This window comes from Anabrus simplex, chromosome 3, assembly GCF_040414725.1.
Source record: "Anabrus simplex isolate iqAnaSimp1 chromosome 3, ASM4041472v1, whole genome shotgun sequence".
NCBI lineage: Eukaryota > Metazoa > Arthropoda > Insecta > Orthoptera > Tettigoniidae > Anabrus > Anabrus simplex.
The window spans coordinates 426743022-426766562 of record NC_090267.1 but is presented as its reverse complement, the minus strand read 5'-3'; the positions used below and the strand labels follow the sequence as shown (position 1 = coordinate 426766562).

The window sequence follows — 23541 nt, the reverse complement described above, 5'->3', positions numbered from 1 at the left end:
AACAAGTGGCACAGTCAACAGATGATAGTAATAAACCAGACTTAAAATGGCACACTAGTTGGAAAAGGTTCGCCATCCCTGGTCTAGGGTATGGTGACCAGATTTATTTAAAAATAAACTGGGCATTTCATAAATTTAGACATAAAAAAACTGGAGAAAACAGTGATATTAAATGACAAAGGATTATGAACTGAATAACAATATTTACCATACACAATTACAAGGAAAAGTTTTAATAAATAATTATTGCATACAAACACACACATGGACAATTTAACAATCTACAGTGTGATCTGCTGGCTTCAGAATGAGAAACACTGTATTTTTCTGATGAGCAAATTGGGATTACTTATCTACAGATCATTTTTATTTACAACTAAGACCCTGAAAATGAGTCTTGACAAGCAACAATTGTTTGTTTCATTTCTGCTATAAAAACAGTTCTTGTCATCAGTCCGTAGAGAGTTTACAGTTCAGAAGGTTCATTCATCATCGTTATTTTTTCCTGGTATAGCCAATGCACAGCTTACTAACACCTCCATCCTTTTTACACTCATTTTTAAATCCATAAACTTTTTATCAATATCTGTGTTCATGTTTTTGCACTCCTCAGATAACATAATAACATACGAGAGAAATAGAAATTAGTCCAAAACTAAACTGAAAACATTAAATTATGAGAACAAGATCATTGATTTATTTCTGGTTGAAAAAATGGGACATTTGGCATCCCATTAACAACAGAGATGTTTAATTACCTTAGTCTAAGGTCTAGAGCAGTAGATTCCGACTCTTGCTACCTCAGGTTTTGTTCCTGGCTCTACAATGAATTTAAGACCAGTCTGAAGTTTGGAACAGGGTGCATAAAGAACATAAAAGAAATGATGAGAGTTAAAACCCAACATTTAGCTGCTGTAGAAATGGTTTTCACTTGTTTCCCACTCCTACTCTAGGTGAATGTTGGATGGTACCTAATGTATACTATAATTTTCTTCCCAATTCCAGCTCCCAATTACAAACACACGCCAATAAGGACATCACAGCCTTACATATTTCATACTCACTAAACATACCGGGCCATAAGGCTTCTTACCTCTATCCCCTCAAAAAAAAAAAAAAAAAAAAAAAAAAAAAAAAAAAAAAAAAAAAAAAAAAAAACAACACAGAGCTTAATAAACTGGTTCTACCACTGTGATTTTTTTTTACCTTTTTTTCTTGGTGGCTCTAGTGATTCCAGAAATAACTGGAAAACTGAAGTTCCTTCATATTTCATGTATTTCATGGACTGGAAAAGTGCCTACGACAGGCAAAATTTGGGGATTCACTAGCTTAGTGTGTTCAAATTTTCTATGTTTTAAAATAATTTCAGAAATGTTAGTTACTATTTTATTGTCTGATTGTACTTGATTTATCTGTACAACTCTTAACATTAAAATAAAATACAATTAGAAATTAACAATACACAGGGGTGGTAATGAGTAAAAAAGTATAGTCTATCTTTTGTACATGAATTAGTTCAAAAAATAATATTTCCTCACAAAATCCTCATATACTTTGTCTTTCAAGAATTTTAATGATGGGGTGAAGTGTTATTTAACAAAGCCTTATATTCACGCAGGAAGGCTTCTTCATGAACCAAAGTGAGATCCAGATGATCATCTTCACGAGTAGATATTCCCTCTGCTAACCTTCGGTATGCCTCTTCCTCTTTCTCTCTCAGTTTTTTCTTCTCCTCATTATTTCTCTCCTCATTCTCTGAATCATCAGATTCTGAAAAAAAAAATAATTAAAAGTTATTATTTTAATCTGGAGAAAGAGGAATGAACATGATGTTATTTGCAGATGATATTGTGATTTGGGGAGAAGACGACAGGAAGGTTCAAGAACAGTTGAATGTGGTGAATGGGAAGATTGAAGAATGTGGATTGAAAATAAGTGTAGAAAAGAGTAAAACTCTTGTTATGACTAGAGGGGAGAAAGAAGGGAAAGGTCAGATTAGACTTGCAGACAAGGCCCTGGAAGTAGTGGAAACATTTAAATACCTGGGGAGTGAATTAATGGAGAATGCTCGACTGGATGCTGAGATTAGTAAAAGGATTCAAGCTGGAAGTTGTTTCTATCATAGTGTAAGAAATATGTTATGGGACAAAGATGTGCCAATGGAAGCAAAGGATACTATGTACAAGATGTATTACGTACCCATAACAACTTACGGAGCAGAAACTTGGACAATGACAAAGAAGGATGAGAGTCGAATACAGGCAGCCGAAATGAAATTCTTGAGGAGTATGATACAGAAGAGTAGAAGAGACAAAATAAGGAATGAGAAAATCCGGGAAGAAATTGGAGTGGAAAAAATGAATGATAGAATAGAGAAGAGCCGACTAAGATGGTTTGGGCACATAAAGCGAATGAGCGACGAAAGAATGCCAAAAAAGGTGATGGAAATGCAAATGCAAGGAAGGAGAGGCCGTGGACGACCACGATTGAGATGGAAGGATACCATCCAACGCAGCATTATAGAAAGAAACCTGGACTGGGACACAGTGTTGGAAGAGGAGTGGTGGAAAGACCGAAGAAAGTGGAGAGGAACCATATTTGCCCCTACCCGGCTACAGCTGGATAAAGGGAAATGATGATGATGATGATGATTTTAATCTGGTTACATGTTATAAGTGTTATAATTTACTACCACAATTTCCTTTTTTCATCAGTGGATGCCGTTACTATCTCTATTACTTTCATTTAAGTAAATTATAGCTGTATGTAAGGTCTTGTAGCAAGCCTAAAACCAGAAAAATTCACAACACACAGAGAGTAATTCTTTGTGTATAAACTGTATGTCTTTGATCAATCAATTTTGTAGAGAGATTCATGCTAAGATGGCATATGGGAGAACACAGCGTGATCATATTAGAAATTAAACCATACAGAACTTCTTCATAACTGTTACCATTTCAGACACAATGATAGAAGCAAGGCTACTGTAGTTTGACCAAGTGGTGAGAGTAGAAGCAGGGAGAGTTGCAAGATGGGCACTCAACTTAGCCTAGATGGAATTAGAACCCAAGCTTGGCTCAAGAATTGATAGATGGACTGTCTTGATATGCCTACATTACATACATTATCATTATAGACTGTTATGCCTTTCAGCGTTCAGTCTACAAGCCACTGTGAATTTACTAAACATCACCACAATCCTCTATTTGCAACTAGTGCTGTGGCCTCATTTAGTTCTATACCTCTTATATTTAAATTGTTAGAAACTGAGTCTAACCATCATTGTCTTGGTTTCCCTCTACTTCTCTTAACCTCCATAACAGAGCCCATTATTCTCCTAGGTAACCTATCCTCCTCCATTCGCCTCACATGACCCCACCACCGAAGCCAGTTTATGCGTACAGTTTCATCCATCGAGTTCATTCCTAAATTAGCCTTTATCTCCTCATTCCGAGTACCTTCCTGCCAATGTTCCCACCTGTTTGTACCAGCAATCATTCTCACTACTTTCATGTCTGTTACTTCTAACTTATGAATAAGATATCCTGAGTCCACCCAGCTTTCGCTCCCGTAAAGCAAAGTTGGTCTGAAAACAGACCGATGTAAAGATAGTTACGTCTCGGAGCTTTCTTCTTACATAATACTACTGATCGCAACTGTGAGCCCACTGCATTAGCTTTACTACACCTTGATTCAATCTCACTTACTATATTACCATCCTGGGAGAACACACAACCTAAATACTCAAAATTATCGACTATACTCATTGCACCTATTTTCAAGTTCCAAGATATTTGACTGCAGACTTTCGGCACAATCTGCCATTAAGACCAAGTCGTCAGCATAGGCCAGACTGCTTACTAAATTTCCACCAAACTGAATCTCCCCCTGTCATTTTATGCCTTTCAGCAGATGATCCATGTCAACTACAAACAGAAAAAGTGAAAGATTACAGCCTCGTCCTATCCCTGTAAGTACCCTGAACCAAGAACTCATTCTACCATCAATTCTCACTGAAGCCCAATTGTCAACATAAATGTTTTTGATTGATTTTAATAATTTAAATTTAATTCCATAGTCTCCCAGTATGGCGAACATCTTTTTCCTCGGTACCCTGTCATATGCTTTCTCTAGATCTACGAAACATAAACACAACTGCCTATTCCTCTCGTAGCATTTTTCAATTACCTGGCGCATACTAAAAATCTGATCCTGACAGCCCCTCTGTGGTCGGAAACCACACTGGTTTTTATCCAACTTCCTCTCAACTACTGATCGCACCCTCCCTTCCAAGACGCCAGTGAATACTTTGCCTGGTATGCTAATCAATGAGATACCTCAATAGTTGTTGCAATCCTTCCGGTTTCCTTGCTTATAGATAGGTGCAATTACTACTTTTGTCCAATTCGAAGGTACCCCACCAACACTCCACGCTAATCTTACTACTCTATGAAGCCATTTCATCCGTGCCTTCCCACTATACTTTACCATTTCAGTTCTAATTTCATCTATTCCTGCTGCTTTATGACAATGGAGTTTATTTACCATCCTTTCCACTTCCTCAAGCGTAATTTCACCAAAATTTTCCTCCTCCCCATGAGCTTGGCTGTTTGCAACACCACCAGGAAGATTTCCTTTTACGTTGAGAAGATGTTCAAAATATTCCCTCCATCTCTCCACTGATTCCCTGGGATCTATTACGAGTTCACCTGAATTACTCAAAACACTGTTCATTTCCTTTTTCCTCTCCCTTCATAAGATTCTTTATTAATGTCCAGAAAGGTTTCACTGCTGCTTGACCTAGCTTTTCCAGGTTATAACCAAAATCTTCCGACGTCTTCTTTTTTGGATTCAACAACTATTTGTTTTGCTCTGTTTCTTTCATCTACGTAAAAATCCCTGTCTGCCTCGGCCCTTGTTTGGTGCCATTTCTGATAAGCCTTCTTTTTACATTTACAAGCTGCTCTCACTTCATCATTCCACCAAGATGTTTGCCTTTTCCCATCTTTACACACAGTTGTTCCTAGGCATTCCCTTGCTGTTTCTACTACAGCATCCCTGTATGCCACCCATTCTCTTTCTACATCCTGAACCAGCTTACTGTCTACTGTTCAAAACTTCTCACTAATCATATCCATGTACTTCTGTCTAATTTCCTCGTCCTGGAGATTTTCTACCCTTATTCGTTTGCAGACAGATTTCACTTTCTCTACCCTAGGCCTAGGGATACTTAGTTCACTACAGATCAGATAGTGGTCTGTATCATCGAAAAATCCCCGGAAAACTCATACATTCCTAACAGATTTCCTGAATTCGAAGTTGGATAAGATATAGTCTATTAGGGATCTGGTACCCCTAGCCTCCCATGTGTAGCGGTGTATAGCTTTATGCTTGAAGAATGTATTCATAACCGCTAAACCCATACTAGCACAGAAGTCCAGCAAACGCTTCCCATTCCCATTAACTTCCATATCTTCCCCACACTTACCAATCACCCTTTCGTATTCTTCAGTTCCATTTCCAACTCTCGCATTGAAATCGCCCATTAGCACTATTCTATCCTTGCTGTTGACCCTGACCACATAGTCACTCAATGCTTCATAAAACTTGTCAACTTCATCCGCATCTGCATTCTCACGTGGCAAATACACAGAGACAATCCTCGTCCTAATTCCTCCACCAATTGCCAAATTTTTTTTTTGCTAGTGGCTTTACGTTGCACCGATACGGATAGGTCATATGGCGACGATGGGATACGAAAGGCCTAGGAGTTGGAAGGAAGTGAGCGTGGCCTTAATTAAGGTACGGCCCCAGCATTTGCCTGGTGTGAAAAATGCGAAACCACGGAAAACCATCTTCAGGGCTGCTGACAGTGGGATTGCCAAATCTACCCACAGAATTCGCTCATTTATGTGCCTAACAGAAACTATGTTGCGTGCACTGGTATTCCTGATAAGCAGCCCTTCCCTTTCAAACACCCGTCAAGTACACTTTATAATCTCCCATCTCTTCCTCGTTATTTCCCCTTACCCAAATATTAGTTACTCCTAACACATCCAGATGCATCCTCTTTGCTGACTCAACCAGTTCTACTTTCTTTCTTCCATAAGCACCATTAATATTGATAGCTCCCCATCGAATTCCATTTCGTTCGCCAAGTTGTATCCAAGGAGTCCCTCGCCTGTCAAATGGCAGTGGAACTCCGTTACTCCCATAGGTCCGAGGCTTGCTTAAAATGTTCTGAGCTCGGTAAATTCATGAAGCAGGATGCTACCCTACTTACACATAGTCCAAGTGAGGATCTCTCCTCTAATGGGTTATGGACCACCTGTGGATTATATAGTCCTAGCCACCTGAGCACAAGGAGGGCCATGACTCAGAATATGGCCGAGATGCCCACTCCCATTCCATAGCAACTGGTATCCTGACTCTCAGGACCACTTACTAGGCCACTCAACCATTGCCCATGGTTCACGAACTAGGACGTGACTATAGTAACCCACACCATGAACCATATGGCTGTCATAGTCATATTATTTTGCCTGCCCTTTTCAATAGCTTTATGAACATTTAATACCAGTACATTATAACTAATTCATTTGTAATGTAGTTTACAACACTTCTTTCCATACAATACTCACTGTGTGCGTGTCACCGAGCCCGATAGCTGCAGTCGCTTAAGTGCGGCCAGTATCCAGTATTCGGGAGATGGTGGATTCGAACCCCACTGTCGGGGTGTCCGCAGTTCGTAAGGTATGATTTCAAAAACAATTTAGCAAAAGATTTGTCCAAGGGAGGAGCTTGAAATAAGAGTGTAATGTTTGTGAGGTAGGCAGTAGCTTCGTTTGCTTCACAGCTTGTACAATCTGCCGTCCCATGCTTAAGACTGAATGCATGCGTAATGTGTAAGAAGCAATTATAAGTACATCACTGCACTGCAGCTGTACACATCACTTCACTGCAGCTTCAGGACGTATTCTGCATGTATAATGTGCAAGAAGTAATTAATTCTAAGTACATCACTGTAATGCAGCTTCAGGTTGTGTGCAAGCGTAATGTGCAAGAAACAGTTCTACGTATATCACTGCACTACAACTTCAGGCAGTATGCTTCGACGTACAAAAAGCAAACATTTTCACAGTGGAAAATATTGTAAAATTATGTCAGCAAAGCCCTAAGTCGTTCATCAATAAATACTACCTGCTACATAAACAAAATTTGCAACTTCATATTTTTATTTTGAAATAGGACATTATTTTGACATCATATGTTTTCAAGGCCCTCTCAATAACCAGCAGAAAAAATATTTGTATTTATCTCCCGAACACCCTGTATATACATATTTCATGTACAGTTTGTCTTTTTAACTGTACCGAGCTGAGTGGCTACACGGGTCAACGGCTATGGCTAGGATGCCAAACTCTGCATTTGGGAGACAAGTGGGTTCGAACCCCCCCGTTGGCTGTCCTGAGAATGGTTTTCTGTGGTTTACCATTTTCATTACCAGGGAAACGCTGGGACAGTTCTTATCCACAGGCCACAGCCGATTCCTTCCACCTCCTTACCCTATTTCATTCACCATCATTCATTTCATTTTCATTACCTCCTCAACTGAGGTTGGTATCAGGAAGGGCACCCGGATGTAAAAACATGCCATAAACATTTCACTTCACCTCATCCCCAACCCCATATTAGGAAACGAGAGTAAGGGGTACATATATTAACTGTCTGGGTAGTTAACTCGCTACGGTAATGAGTAGACCATTCAGCCAGTGTTTCAACGCTGAGCATCAGTAAATAATCCGATCCCTTAAAGCGACTAAAGGCTTTGAGCAGATGAGTTCCCTTAAGTAAGACGATGGTCCCTTCAGTGTAGGAAATGATACAGGAACCCATCAAACAGAGTCTGACCCAAGTTAGGGTTGGCAGCAAAAGGTGGCTATTCACTATGTTAGGAGTGACCTGATTACCTGCTGACAGTAGCTATATATATATATATATAAAATAATAATAATAAAAAAAAAAAACCACCCTAAATTAAATGGCACTTTTAAATCAGCCTCCAAGAAGGCTAGGGGGTTCTTCAGAAACGATGCACACTTCTTATGCTGGGGGAACTGTGAGAAGTGGGTGACCAGTAGAGAACATGATGAATATGGCAATAACCAACATCATGTCACAGACTGGGAAGTCAGAGGAAGTGGCCGATTTCATGGAGAAGGAGAATATAGTTATGATAGGATTGAGTAAAGCTGAGCGGAGAGAATAGAGGAAGAAGTACTGTAGTTAAGGAAAGCATACATTATCTACTGGAGGGGAGACTTCAGTGCAATGGCGGGATGTGACAGAAAAGAATGGAAGAAGTAATTCGACCTTTTGGATATGGAAAGAAGAATAAAAAGGGAGAAAAGCCGGTGTACTTTAGTGCGAGAAATGGGTTAGGCATGGGCAATACGTGGTTCAGGAAGAAGAATAATAGGAAGATTATGAGATATGTATGTGGAAACAGAAGGACAAGGACAGAAACTGATTACCGTATTTACTCGCGTATTAGATCCCTTTCTTTTTTCACTTTTACAGCTAAAAAAAGTACGGGGGTGTCCAATATGTGATAACCTCAAATTTTGTGCAGTGAACACATGGCTTCTAGGCTATAAAGAGCTAATAAATACATGTAAACATTCTACACTATTCTTTAACAAACTTATGAATGTATTTGAGTTATACTGACTATTTTTGTTGGAAGACAGTATTTCCAAATGTTAAAAGACAATAAATGGTGAACACGACGTTTAGGGCTACATATAAAGTAAATATAGTCAGTTTTAGTTATTCATATACCGAGCTCGATAGCTGCAGTCGCTTAAGTGCGGCCAGTATCCAGTATGTTCCTAAATAAGGAACGAAACATGTACTGTTGACATATAAATAAAAAATTTGCCAAAAGGCAAAATAAAGTATCAAAACGGTGGAAGAATCTCAATAGTGTAAAATTTAGTGATTAGATTTTGATACGGAAAATGAAGCTGATTACTTGCAGATGGTAGGTTCGAACCCCACTGTCGGCAGCCCTGAAGATGGTTTTCCGTGGTTTCCCATTTTCACACTAGGCAAATGCTGGGGCTGTACCTTAATTAAGGCCACGGCCGCTTCCTTCCCACTCCTAGCCCTTCCCTGTCCCATCGTCGCCATAAGACCTATCTGTGTCGGTGCGACGTAAAGCAAATAGCAAGTTATTCATATCACGTAGTTTGTTTCATCTAATTAATTCCTCTGATTAGGTTGACGTCAGGAAGGGCATACAGTTGTAAAAGCTTGTTACGAAGATTCATTTCACTTCATACTCACCTCGTACAGAAAAGGGATAAGGGTATTATGATATTATGCAATACTGATACAAAAGTATTTAATAGCCAGTCATTTGTCTCTGTCAGTTGAGCAGTAGACCTACCACACAGTAAACCTGAGTAAACCTAATTACTGCTTTCATTTGAATTATCATCTTGTGTCACCAACTTCCCTGCTACTGGCACATCGTCATTCCAAATGACGTCACCTTCACTGTCATCTCATCAGTCATGCATCGAGAGCATTCGAGGTCCCGTCTTTTTTGAAACTTTTAAAAATAGTTTCCTTCCCGAGTATTTAGAGTCCAAACAGTGAGAATCTATTCCCAAGTGGTTTCTGGAAATGGTCTCTGATATTCCCAGTTGGCGTATGTGTAGCAAATGGTACTCCTTCCGAATAAAGCCATGCTGTAAAAAGTGTGCCAAACAACCAGCTGATAACTAGCATATGTTATGAGTTGTACTTCCGAATGTAATACATGGTGACTGGAAGTGTTCTTTGTATAACTGCTGCTGCTGAAAGTCAAACCCTTATTTTTAAGTATATTTCATGCTTGTTCTCCACATTTATCACATCAGGATTTACCTAAACTGCTGTAAATGAGTAAAGAGACTGCTCTGTTTAGGTTAGATATGTTATCAAGTGCCCGCTCCAAAAGTTCCACGACGGGAAGATTAAAAATAAATAACAGGAAAGTTTACCCCATTAGTGGATATCTACAGGTGTGGCAATAATGCGTTTTATTATCATAATGTTTAATTTCGTACGATCGTCGTCTCCATTTTTTTATTAACGCATAGCAGAGTATGTTTCGTTTGGCGTCTCGAAAAATCGTTGAGTGGGGACGTAAAATTATTATTATTATTATTTGTGAGGTACGTTGGCAAGTAAAACAATCATTATGATTGGATTGTTTTTATCACGTTTTAAACCTACTTCTCTCCAAAAAATGTACCGTTCTTTTTAGACAGCCTCCAGTGGAAGAGAGTTGCATGTACCATTTTTACCACATATCAACCTTCCTGCCATTCATAAATCTCTAGCAATACAGTACCGGGAATCGAACTCAGGCTCCCGAGAACAGCAGCTAATTGTGCTAACCATTATGCTGGCAGAAATTCTTAACTACAAAACACAGACATATATACATGACTGATGTGTGCTTGCAATGCGCGAGTCAGACACGAAACTATTCACCTATTTGTGCAACATCATGAGAGCTGCAGTAGGCCTACGCTACCGAGGCTGACATTTCGTAACTACAGGTCACAGATGTACCTCATGACTTCGGTGCGTTTTCATTGCATGGGTTGTATGGACGAAACTATTCACAAATTTGTGTGATGTCATCAGAGCTGCAGTAAGGCTTGTACCTGCTTCGAAGCGGAATCATTGTTCTTCTCTGACGAATTACGTTGGGGGTTCTTCTATGTGAGATTTATTTTTTTCACTGTCTTCATCTCGAAAAGCCAAGGGAGGTCTAATATGCGAGGGGGTCTAATACATGAATAAAAATGGTATTTCTTGGGGGAAAGAGCAAATCGGACACAGGTGTAATAGCCTTACCAGAAGTAGCCTTTGACTGAGACTATAGAGTAGTGATAGCAAAAATGAAAGTAGGAAAAAAGAGAAAATGAAAGAAATAAGAGTGAGGAAAATAAAAGTATGGAAATTAACTGGAGGTAAAAGAAAAATTCCAATATAAACTGAAACAATACTTACCCAGAGTTGAGGTGGAGAGTGTTTGTGGCAGAATATCTGAAAGAGTAGAAAATAAAGAGACCCCACGGTGGAATGAGCATAAGAAAGCATGGTTACTATGGAATGGGGATTGAATGCAAAAATATATCAGAGAATGAAAAGAATGCACAAGAAAGTAGTAAGTGAAGAAAAGCTGGGTAAGTTTTACATGAGAGTTGGAAGGGGATGAGTACTGCAGTAAAAGGATGCTATATTTGTAACAAGGAAGAGAAAAGGAAGAGTCTACAAAAGCAGGTGAAAAGGTAAAAAATGAGAGATCCACCATTAGATTGGGATAAAGAAAAGGTGGAAGTTGATGAACTCCTGAATGTGAGAAGGGGTATAGATGAAACGATACTGTATGAGGAGACAGAAGAGGTAGAAACTGCTGTCAAAAGAATGAAAGTGAGAAAAGCAGAGGCATTGGATGAACTGTGTGTGGAAATCATAAAAGTTGCAGGATCTGTTTGTCTATATTGGCTGTATAGGTTATTTAGATGTATTTGGAAAGAAAAATCACTACCAAATGACTGAAGTATTTAAGAAGGGGGACAAGAAATTTGATAATTATTCAGGAATCACGATCATCTCAGATAGCAAAAATATTTGAAAGGGTACTAGAAAGGAGAATGAGAAGAAAGGCAGAAGCACAATTACAAGAAGAGCAATGTGGCAAAATGGAAGATCAGCACTAGACCCCATCTTTACTATAAGGCAGTTAATAGGAAAACATTGGGAATATAGACATTGAGAGTGATGACATTCCGTAATTTAGAAAAGGCTTATGATAGTGTACCCAGAGTAAAGGTATGGAAAGTAATGCAACAGAAAGAATTTGGAAAATAAATAATAGAATAAAATTGTTGCAGCAGTGTCCAAACACATGTGGGGACGAGAGTAGTTTTGGAATGAAAATGGACTATGACAAAGAAGTTTGCTATCACCACTGTTATCCATAATGGTTATGGATGAAATTGTGAAGGTGACAAAGGTAAAATATGTTTGCAGATGATATTGTGGTGTGGGGAGCAAACAGAGAGGAAGTACAGGTGTAAGAACAACTCAACATGTTGAATGAGATTATTGAAAATTATGGAATGAAAATCAGTGTGAAAAGGGTAAGACAATGATTTTGACTAGATGAGGAAGAAAAGGGAAAGGAATGGTACAAATTAAGGGACAAAACCTTCAAATTGAGGAAAGCTTCAAATACTTGGGAAGCAAACTGATGCAAGATGCAGGGCTGGACAAGGAGATCAGTAGAAGGATTCAACCAGGCAATGCATTCTACCAGAGTGAGAGAAACCTGGTGTGGAGGAAGGAAATACAAATGAAGCATACCGAGGTGATGTATAAGATGTACTACAATACTGACATATGCAGTAGGGACCAGGACACTGACAAACAGAGAGGAGAATAAAATCCAGGTCAGTGAAATTTAATTTTTAAGAAGTATGATAGGAATGACAAGAAAGGACAGAGCAGCGTTGCCAACCATACAATCTGGATTGTACACGTACAATAATTCGACGCTGTGCACTATTGTACGATCTAACCCGGGGATCGTATGCTTATTGTATGATCATATGACGTATCGTAAATTTTATCTTGTTTTCTCTTTAAAATATGTAGATTTTCTTCTTTCTTTTATTCATGCCAGTTATGTTCTATCATAAAAGACAAGATTGAAAGAGATGGAGAGGTTTATCGAATAATGAGATTCTCAAAGGGAATTTACCAAGAATGGGCTCTTTCCTTTCTGAGTTACTTCACAGTCTCGCGGCTGTACTGTAATCAGTGGATCACAGCATTTGCCTTCAGCAGATTGACAATGACGGGGAGAAATGACACTTCGTCAACATCAATGATGATATTAAAGCCTGCCCTGAAGTAGATTAATTTTGGCCTACGTTACAGGATGTGAAAAACACGTTTGGTGAATGTGAGTTTCCCGCACTTAAAAAATTTGCACACTCTGTTTTGTCACTCCCTCATCTAAAGCTGATTGTGAAAGAATATTCAGCATAATTAATCTCATTAAAGTCAGAAACAGGTATAGGCTAATTCCTTCCACGATGAATGGATGCTTGCTAGGCAGCCAGAGTGTTCAAGTGAATGGTATGTACATGTAAAGATTTCTAACCATCAGAGAACATGCTAAGAAGGACGACTTAAGCAGAGTTGTATAATCAACCAGCAAGCTCAAGTACCAGTACTTCAGAACTTTCTGCTGTGAATGTGCTTAGAGGTTCCATAAAAGAATGTGATCATGAAGAATGTGGATTTCCAGCTATGAGGTAAGGAATTTAAGTGGTTTTATATCTCATGTTGACTACAAGTTTGCAAATTACCAAATTCTTGAGTAATCTAAATCAAAGTTATTTTCGTATCCTTGATACTGCACATAACATATTAACACGATGACTTCTATTTATTTTCTGTCCTAACCTGTTTAAATGTGGATTTGTAGTAGTGGGACACCTAGCTATCGTGTTATCTGTAATCCGTGGAACGTACAGTTTTACTTGCGACCTGAACCAGAGGTACAGTGAAACCTCGGAATGCGAGTAACTTGGTCTACGAGTGTTTTTCAAGACGAGCACACATTTTAAATAAATTGTAACTTGATAAGCGAGTGAGGTTCCGCAATACGAGCGTCACATGTGCCTACGTTTTCCCCATCCTGTTCGTTTGTTGAACGGATGAACGAGGTCTTTGGTCCTGTAGTGAAGAAATACCTGTCAGAAAATAATCTGCCGCTCAAAGTCTTGCTGGTTAGGGACAATGCTCCTGCTCATCCCCCAGGCCTTGAGGCCTTGAGGACGATTTCCTGGAGGAATTCAAGTTCGTTAAGGTTAAGTTCCTTCCTCCCAACACTACTCCAGCCTATGGATCAGCAAGTCATTTCGAACTTCAAGAAGCTATACACCAAAGCACTATTTCAGCGATGATTCGAAGTGACCAAAGGAACAAACCTTACTCTCCGAGAGTTTGGGAGAAATCATTTCCCCATCGTGAACTTCCTGAAGATCATCGATAAAGCCTGGGATGGAGTCACCAAGAGAACTCTCACTTCCGCTTGTGGAAAGCTGTGCCTGACTGTGTTCGTGGACGTGACTTTGAGGGTATCGTTGGCGACAATGAGCCGCCGATTGTCGATTAAATTGTGTCCTTAGGGAAGACTTTGGGGATGGAGGTGAATGACGTGGACATTCAAGAGCTGGTGGAAGAACATAGCCAGCAACTGACCACCAATGAACTGATGGACCTGCATCGCGAATAACAGGAGGAGGTTATGGAGATCTCGTCCGGGGAAGAGGAGGAGGGAAAGTCAATGGAATCTCTCACTTCAACTGAGATTCGGGAGAAGTGCAAAATGTGGGAAATGGTGCAAAATTTTGTAGAAAAACACCACCCGAATAAGACAGCAGTGCGAACGATGAATCAGTTCAATGACAATGCAAATGTCACATTTTCGTGAAATCCTCAAAAAAAAAAACCGCAAAAGCAAGTCATTGGACAGGTGCCTCGTTAAAGTTGCATGAAAAGAAAACAATTCCAGTGAGCCAAAGGTTATCAGTGATTCCGTTAGTGAAATTCGTGCTACACAGTAACTCTTCTCATGTCATCTCTCGTCTCCCTCACACCAACAATGATTCTAATGTAAGGAAAAGTGCACTTTAATTTGTTTTACGTTATATTTTGTTTTAGAAAGGGTATGCGAATAAATATTTCTGAGTTGTGGATGAATCATCGCGTTTCAATTGTTTGTTATGGGAAAACTTGCTTTGATATACGAGCGCTTTGGATTACAAGCATGTTGCCGGAACGAATTATGCTCGCAATCCAAGGTTCCACTGTACTTGACTTTTTGGAAATATATTATTATCCAAGAATCGAACCAGTCAGAGCTGCTGCGTAAGTGAGCTATTACGTCCTTATAAAGAGATTTAAACTGCAAATATTTTAATGGTTATTTTAAGTCATATGATCCTCTCTTGAAAAAATACGATCTTCTCGGGGTTAATGTACTATCATTACGATCTCAGAGGTTGGCAACGCTGGGACAGAGTAAGACATGAAGACATAAGGAAGGAAACTGGAGTGGAAAAGCTTTATGACAGAATGGAGAATGGAGATGGTCTGGACACGTTAAGATGATGGAAGAGGGAAGATGCCGCAACGGATGATGGAGATCTACACAGAAGGAGGGAGGGCAAAAGAGAGATCCAGGCTAAGGTGGTTGAAAAATGATCAAGAACAGTATAATTAGACGAAACCTGGATTGGAACACAGTTAAGGAGGAACAATGTTAGTTGGATAGAGGAAGATGGAAAGGTTCCATAAACATCTACATCCAGTGGGAGGTGGATGAGGGAAACTGATGATTATGATGATTTATTTATTTATTTATTTATTTATTTACAAAACTGAAAAACTACTAAGGAGGTAATGAGCCCATGAAACTCATTTAAACATTGTGTATCTTAGGTCTACTTACCATTATCTGACCAATCCTCTCCATCAATGACACCACCACATGCCACAAGTTCTTCTATAGCTTTCTCAACATTGCCATGATGTTTCTTCAGAGCTACCTTAGCCATTCTAGGATCAAAGCCTACTGCTATTACCTGATCAAAATAAGGAGACCAGAATAACAAATTAGAGAACACATAATACAAACATATCATTAAGATAATTTCTACTATCAATCACAGGGTTTTAAAAGATACAAAAACTTAAAGGGAGACTGTCTCAATGTCACTGATATCATACAGGAACAAGATTTCTAGAAAGAATAAGGAAGACAAGACTCCTGAAGTAATTCAGTACCACTTTCAATACATGATGCAGGACAGAGAGTTAGAGGAACACCCTGAATAGCATAAACTTGGCATGACACTAGTGACACTGCAATTTTAACACTGAACTCACATTTAAGAATGGTGTTGGAGAAACTGGAAGAAATCAGTTTGCTTTAAAAACAAAACAAAAAAACAAAACACAAGTTTGCAAGGAGGTGAACAGAAAAGTTGTTGAAGACTTACTTTCAGAACATACATTCATCTGTATGTGGGCCGATGACCTTCGATGTTAGGCCCCTTAAAACAACAATCATCATCATCATCATCATCATCATCATCATCATCATTTGTATGTATGAAACTCGAATATTTTCTATTGTTTCAACTTTACTCCCCATTTGACAGTTTTTACACAATGTATGAAAAATAATACGAGGGTCGAGTCATAAATTATGGCAATTAACTTTTTTCTCGCGAACAGGAGACAACATGGAAAATCTAAGATATGCATTTGTAAATATAGGGCATGTACTTATGTATGTGCTTGAAGACAAATTCTAACTTCAGGAAATTCTCTTAGGAAAGTGACAGAACACAGGCCATTGGAAAACCTTGTTTTATTATGGTACAGACAGCAAATACACAAGACGACGTACAAAGGACAGGTCTCCACTGGTTACAGACCTTCGAAATAACCCTTTCAGACCATGTGCGCACAATTGTGCGGGTTCGTATTTTATTTATGTCTGAGCTTATTTGACGTTTTCTTGGCGCTAGACCGGACTGCAGCGCTTGTGCGGGACACGTAGCATGTACTTCAGCTGTTTTTATTTATTACTTGATCACCAGGGGGCAGGAAGAATAGTTTAAAAATACAGTTCATTAGGAATATGGCGGGAAGCAGTAATGCCTAAAGTAAGTATTTATTTATTGCATTCATATTAATCTAGAAGCTTTACTGAATATCAGAATATAATCAATGAAATGCGTAGACTGTGTAGCAAACGTAAATTGTGAACTTACAACATCGTAAGTAATACCATGAGGTTTTGAATGTTGATACGCACAAATGTGTGGGCTAGGTTTCCTTACCGCCAATGTATGCAGGAGTGCTGGGTGCTGTCACAAAAAGGACTGTGAAAGAAAAACTGGTACTCTACATGAGAAATGTAATGTATAAGATTTTAATTGTTTAAAATAGTTCCACACTGTAAAATAGAACATTTGATCATGTGCATGTGCACATTCACATGTATTGAGTTGAATTCTTTTAATTTTTTATTTTTTTACAAGTAGTGAATGAAGTCCTGACACGCACAATTGTGTGGGTTCTGTTTTTTAGCTGATAGTTCTTATTTTGTAAAATAAACTGTAAAAACATGTATTTTAGAGCATTTTAGTAAGTTTTTGATGTTTTAGACAGCTCCAGATTTCCTTCAGGTCTGACGACAAGCTGCTGCTGCCAAAAGGGCAGTAATAGCTAAACTCCTCCTCAATGTGGAAAATGTAACATTTACTTGTGTTTGAACGAATATTTAATTTTTTAAATTATTCCCCACTGTAAAATAGAACATTTGATCATGTACGTATGTATATTCACATGCATTGAGGTAATTTTTCTTTTTCGTAAGTAGTGAAGAAAGTCCTGACACGCACAATTGTGCGGGTGCTTTTTTTCAGGTATTAATTTTTATTTTGTCGAATAGACTAAAAATATATTTATTTAAGAGCATTTTAGTTAGTTTTTTACATACAAACAAAAATTCACACCGCCAGTTTTCTTTCAGGTCTGAAAGGGATAATCACCCAAGGTTTCCACTGTGTGTTGCCAGAGGTACATCTTTGTCCATGGACACTGGACGGCCTGGGCGAGGCAAATCGGTAGTTGATACTCCAACCCGTTTGAACATCTCCACCCACCTCGCCACTGTTCTACAGGGCATGGCATGCACACCTAATGCTTCCCGCAGCTCTGCATGGCATTTCTGCCGTGGAGAACTGCTATTTTAATATACAATCATTGCTCCTGCTTGTTGACTCCCATTTTGTTGATGCTCTCACTCACACACTGAACGTGGGGTATGCTTAGACCCACACTGTTGTTTACATACACCATCTAGTGGCATCATACGCAAGTACACATGTTTCCAAATGCATATCTTCAATTTTCCGTGTTGTCCCCTGTTACATAAAATCAGCTTCATGGTCCGTATCGCACTTTGTCAATTTATATATTTTTCATCTAAACAGTGTTATGTGGCTGAAGATGTTGATAATATACGAAACATGTACCACTTTTGACCATTAAAAATTGTATTAAGCAATCATTGTATCGACTAGGTGGAAAATAAATAAATACTTAACTGTGAATCAATTGTCCCCTGTTTGCGAGAAAAAAAATAGTTGCCATGACTTATGACTCGACCTACGTATATTTGGTTTGTATACTTTTGATGGGAAAATTACTAGAGTTAATTCAACAAAACTGTTATAGAATCAAAATTAGAATTAAGTTTCAGGAATATTAACAGAATTACCTCAGGACAACCAATACGTGTAAGTGTCAAGTTTATCGAAGAACTAGGATTTTGTCTCATCATCATCATTTCCCTTTATCCAGCTGTAGCCAGGTAGGGGCAAATATGGTTCCTCTCCACTTTCTTCGGTCTTTCCACCACTCCTCCTCCAACACTGTGTCCCAGTCCAGGTTTCTTTCTATAATGCTGCGTTGGATGGTATCCTTCCATCTCAATCGTGGTCGTCCACAGCCTCTCCTTCCTTGGATTTGCATTTCCATCACCTTTTTTGGCATTCTTTCGTCGCTCATTTGCTTTATGTGCCCAAACCATCTTAGTCGGCTCTTCTCTATTCTATCATTCATTTTTTCCACTCCAATTTCTTCCCGGATTTTCTCATTCCTTATTTTGTCTCTTCTACTCTTCTGTATCATACTCCTCAAGAACTTCATTTCGGCTGCCTGTATTCGACTCTCATCCTTCTTGGTCATTGTCCAAGTTTCTGCTCCGTAAGTTGTTATGGGTATATAATACATCTTGTACATAGTATCCTTTGCTTCCGTTGGCACATCTTTGTGCCATAACATGTTTCTTACACTATGATAGAAACAACTTCCAGCTTGAATCCTTTTACTAATCTCAGCATCCAGTCGAGCATTCTCCATTAATTCACTCCCCAGGTATTTAAACGTTTCCACTACTTCCAGGGCCCTGTCTGCAAGTCTAATCTGACCTTTCCCTTCTTTCTCCCCTCTAGTCATAACAAGAGTTTTACTCTTTTCTATACTTATTTTCAATCCACATTCTTTGATCTTCCTATTCACCACATTCAACTGTTCTTGAACCTTCCTGTCGTCTTCTCCCCAACTGACAATATCATCTGCAAATAATATCATGTTCATTTCTCTTCCTCCATATGCTGCTTTTGCTGTTCTCATGATGTCATCCATTACTATTGTAAACAGGATTGGTGATAGAACACTTCCCTGTCTCAGCCCACTAGTTATTTTGAACCAACTTGTCCTGCCAACTTGTGTTTGCAAGCAACTATAACATTCCTTATACAATTCCATGATCATTTTTATTAATTCCTGTCCAATTCCTTTTTGCACCAGACTGTCCCAAACTTTCGTCCTGGGGACACTGTCATAGGCCTTTTCAATGTCCATGAATGTCATCACCATATCATTTCCTTACTTCCAATGCTTTTCTATTAGTTGTCTCATAATGAAAATGGGCTCTATTGTTGACCTTCCACTTCTGAAACCAAACTGATTTTCCTGTATCTGATTCTCAACCCTCAACCTTATTCTACTTTCCAGTATCTTTTCCATTATCTTAGCAACATGGGATATTAGAATAATTCCCCTGTAGTTCTTCAAAACTTTCTTATCACCTTTCTTGAAAATTGGGATGATTATTCCTTTTTGCCAATCCTCAGGGACCTCCTTATTCTCCCAGACATTCCTGAGAACCCGATATGTCCACTGCAGGCCTACAGCTCCAGCTGCCTTTATCATCTCCACTGAAATTTCATCTATTCCAGCAGTTTTTCCATTCTTCATCTTTCTTACTGCCATTTCAATTTCATTCATTGTAATTTCTTTATCCATTTCTTCATCAACTAATTGCCTTTCCTGGTCGTCCATTGAATGACTGTCATCCGTTCTTATGTTCAGCAGCTTCTGAAAATACTCTCTCCATTTCTTATTTCTTCTGGCTTTGTTAAAATTATGCTACCTTCACCCTTCACAAATCTGGTGTTTACTTGTCTCTCATTTTGTTTCTTAAGATACCATACAGTAATTTCTTGCTGCCCTGCGTAACATCTCTCAATTTCTGTGTGATTTTGTCTATGCTTCATAAATGTGGATACTGGAAATAATCCAATAATGCTTGGTTCTAACGCAGACTGTACCTCCTCACCCCTTCCACTGCATACCGATCTAAGTAAGTTACATCGTAAACAACTGGCCTGTCAACAATGCTTAAGTTCTGTTGATTTCTTTTAAAATTTTCTTTTTAAAAATTCATAATTTGGACACCCATAGAACACTTGAAATATTCATACAGTAAGGAAGAAAGAAAAAACTTTAAAAAATTACTCTGTGTGTCTGAAATCACTCGTGAACATGGGATAAAATAGGGTATGTACCCAAATAATCCCCACATCCCAATTTTAGAAAGGCAAATTTTAAAATAAATATTTTTGTACAGTAGAAGTCCGTTATAGCGAGAATTCATAACAGCGAAAAATTTACTCGCTATAGTGAACTGTTGTTATATCCGATTTTTGTAAAAGTTGGTAGAAAAACCCACACACATTAAAATAAGTATAGAACGGCAATCCTTTTGTTCAAACTTGCCTTTTTGCAGATTTCCATACTATGCCTTACTCGTAAGTTAATTTTCTAATTCCGAGACAACATGAACGCGTACATTCAATTTCATTCTGAAAAATTTTAGTAGTATCCTTCCAGTGGATTTTGTGGCAAACTTTTCAGTTTTGTTATTCAGACACCTAACCTAACTTAACCTCATATGTATCATAAAAACATATTTCAAGCCCCAGTAGAGTAATGATAACCTTTTCACTACTAATTATTCAGGAATAGCCTTTCTGAAATTTAACCAGATGTGAGAAAATACTGTGAAACCTCGTACTGCGTTCCTCATTAAGACAATTTCTTGCTTAGCACATCGTAAATTCGAAGTCCCGATTCATGTCGTATTAAACCTATTCAAATATACTTCACTTATCACATCACAATTTTTCATTATTACTGCTTAGTACGATCACATTTTTCCCAGCCCTGAAATTGTTCTTTGTAATCCCTTGTGAAAGGAACGTTATTTCCAACACACATTAGAGCCCTCGCTACAGGGGCCAGGTCGGGGAAAGTTAAGCAAAAATTGGAAAATGGCCTTAAATTCTGGAAATTTAGAGAGTAAATTATAGCTTCGGGAAGCAAGCCATTAGCCTCAGGAAAGTTTAGTTTTGCTTTCCGGTTTTCATTGATATTGCTGAATAACCCAGTAAGCCTGTTTGTGTTTCGCATTCCATTCTGAAGTCAGAAATTTATTCTGTGCTGAGTGACACAGTGAAGGGTAGCGAATATTTGTCGCGTGATAGACTAGCGTGGTGCATATTTGTCTTGTGGTAGTCCCGTTATAGGTACGGAAAAAGTCATGAAATCACTTACTAATGAAGAAAATATCCAGGAAGTGGATAGGCATCCACATCTTTCAATTGTGGTGCACATGTTGAAACTTGCACCTTCGAGTTTCGGATCGAATTGATCGAAGTGTTGTCGCATTCAAGATGCCGATCCGTAGTTGGTCTTGGACGGTCAAAGTCATTTCTCTCGCACATAGCCGAGTTTAACCTCCAAATTCATGGTCGAAGAGTGTGGCCAGAAAACAATGATCCCACTGATCTGAAATATAAGGCTTCAGCTGACATTTGTTCTAGAAAGTGTGAGATCTGCAATAATGCGCTGATACTTTTATGGGGCCCCACTGCAAACGTTTTTATATGTGTTATCAGGTGTTTTACACACCTTTTAATACACTATTTTTATTTAATAAGCCCCAGTGGAAAAGTTTTCATATTTGTTCTCTCCTTCTAATATTCTTATCACATCTTTAGAAATGGTAGATAGCCTATATCAAATACTTTAATACACCAATACTGGACAGCTCTATCTCAACAGCAATGAGTGGAGTGCAAACAGTGGTGGTGGTGACATCTAGCGTGTTGGTCTGAACTGCATACTTGTCTATGCTACAGTTGAGAGGAATGCATCTATACTCATTGGAAATATTTTTGTTAAAATAATTGACAATCATTTTAAAATATGAAATGCCTCCTTCATAAACCTCCAAACAAGCATTATGATAGCCGTGCCTTTCGCTATGTCTTAAAAATTAAAAGCAGAATTTGTCTGAGAATCCACAAAGCCTATGGGAGGAATATTTAACAACTACTCTCTCCTCTTCTTTCTAGCCTTTTTCATTATTACCTGGTGCAGCACTTTTTATGGACTTAGCCTAGTTTTGTGGCCGGGTGCCTTTCCTAACAGCAATTATATGTGGAAGGATATATATTCACTACTGTGTGTTTCTAACTGTATATCGTGTGATGTGTTGTATATATTTGAAGATGCGTATGAATACAAACACAAACCCGTAGCCCCCGACTTATAGGAATTAACAAACGTGATTAAAATATCCGATTCAGCCAGAAATCGTACCAGGGCCCTCTGAACTGAAGGCCAGTACACTGACCATTCTGTTGTGGTGATTACTGTTTTAAGAGGTAGTACAACTGGCCAACCATCCTCTATTTAATCAGAAGGGAAATGGAAGAGGTCCAACACTCTGAAGAATGAAGATGATATAAAAATTAAAGAAGGACCATGAAGCACTAACCATTCAGTCAAAGCGCCAGTGGGGGAAAATAACTTAACAACACCCACGATTTATTAAGATTTCAGGAAAGAGAAGCTGCAATTAAGTAACAGGAGTTTTGGTCCATTATTTTGACTACTACTACTACTACTACTACTACTACTACTACTACTACTACTACTACTACTACTACTACTACTACTACTACTACTACTGTACGGCCGATCTTCCCAAACTCTCATGCTGCTATCTCGCTTTTCCTGTAGTTTGAATTTTCTGTTTTACGTCTGAAGACAGAAATCAACAAATTAATCTAAAAAGCCACCTAATCGATACTTTATTTCTTTTGCCTTTGGCAAACTTAAAAATACATTAACAAACACAGTACATGTTTCGACCACTTAGTGGTCATCTTCAGCTGTATATAAAAAAATCTTAGAAGATAACATTTAAAAGCAAGCACATTGGATATTAAAACTATATCCCATGGGAATCCAAAAACTATTGTTCTAGATGCTTTAAATGAAATGGAAGATGGGGGGGTGGGGTGGGGGTAAGGAGATTTATGTGAATGATACTTAAAACTACAGTATCGTTTACAATTGTGTTTAAAAACTTAAATGATGGAAAACATATTTAAAATATTTAAAAGCGTCTATGGTAAAATTCTTATTGATAACATTAGGTGGCGTGAATAAAAAGTTCGTGTTTGTAATAAT

At 38.5% G+C, this 23541-nt stretch overlaps 1 protein-coding gene across 2 annotated transcripts in view; it reads right to left on the bottom strand.

Annotated features, from left to right (window-relative positions):
- Nucleotides 1-217: 217 nt before the first annotated feature.
- Nucleotides 218-23541, bottom strand: part of LOC136866451 (NEDD8 ultimate buster 1) — a 121111-nt gene continuing 97787 nt past the window's right edge. The window contains exons 10-12 of one of the 2 annotated variants that reach the window (XM_067143407.2): nt 15590-15722; nt 11071-11106; nt 218-1770 (exon numbers count right to left, since the gene is read on the bottom strand). In XM_067143407.2, coding sequence (XP_066999508.1) covers nt 1571-1770; nt 11071-11106; nt 15590-15722 — 369 coding nt within the window. In that variant the 3' untranslated portion in view covers nt 218-1570. The remainder of the gene's footprint in view (nt 1771-11070; nt 11107-15589; nt 15723-23541) is intronic. The other variant, XM_067143408.2, reaches the window with a different exon arrangement.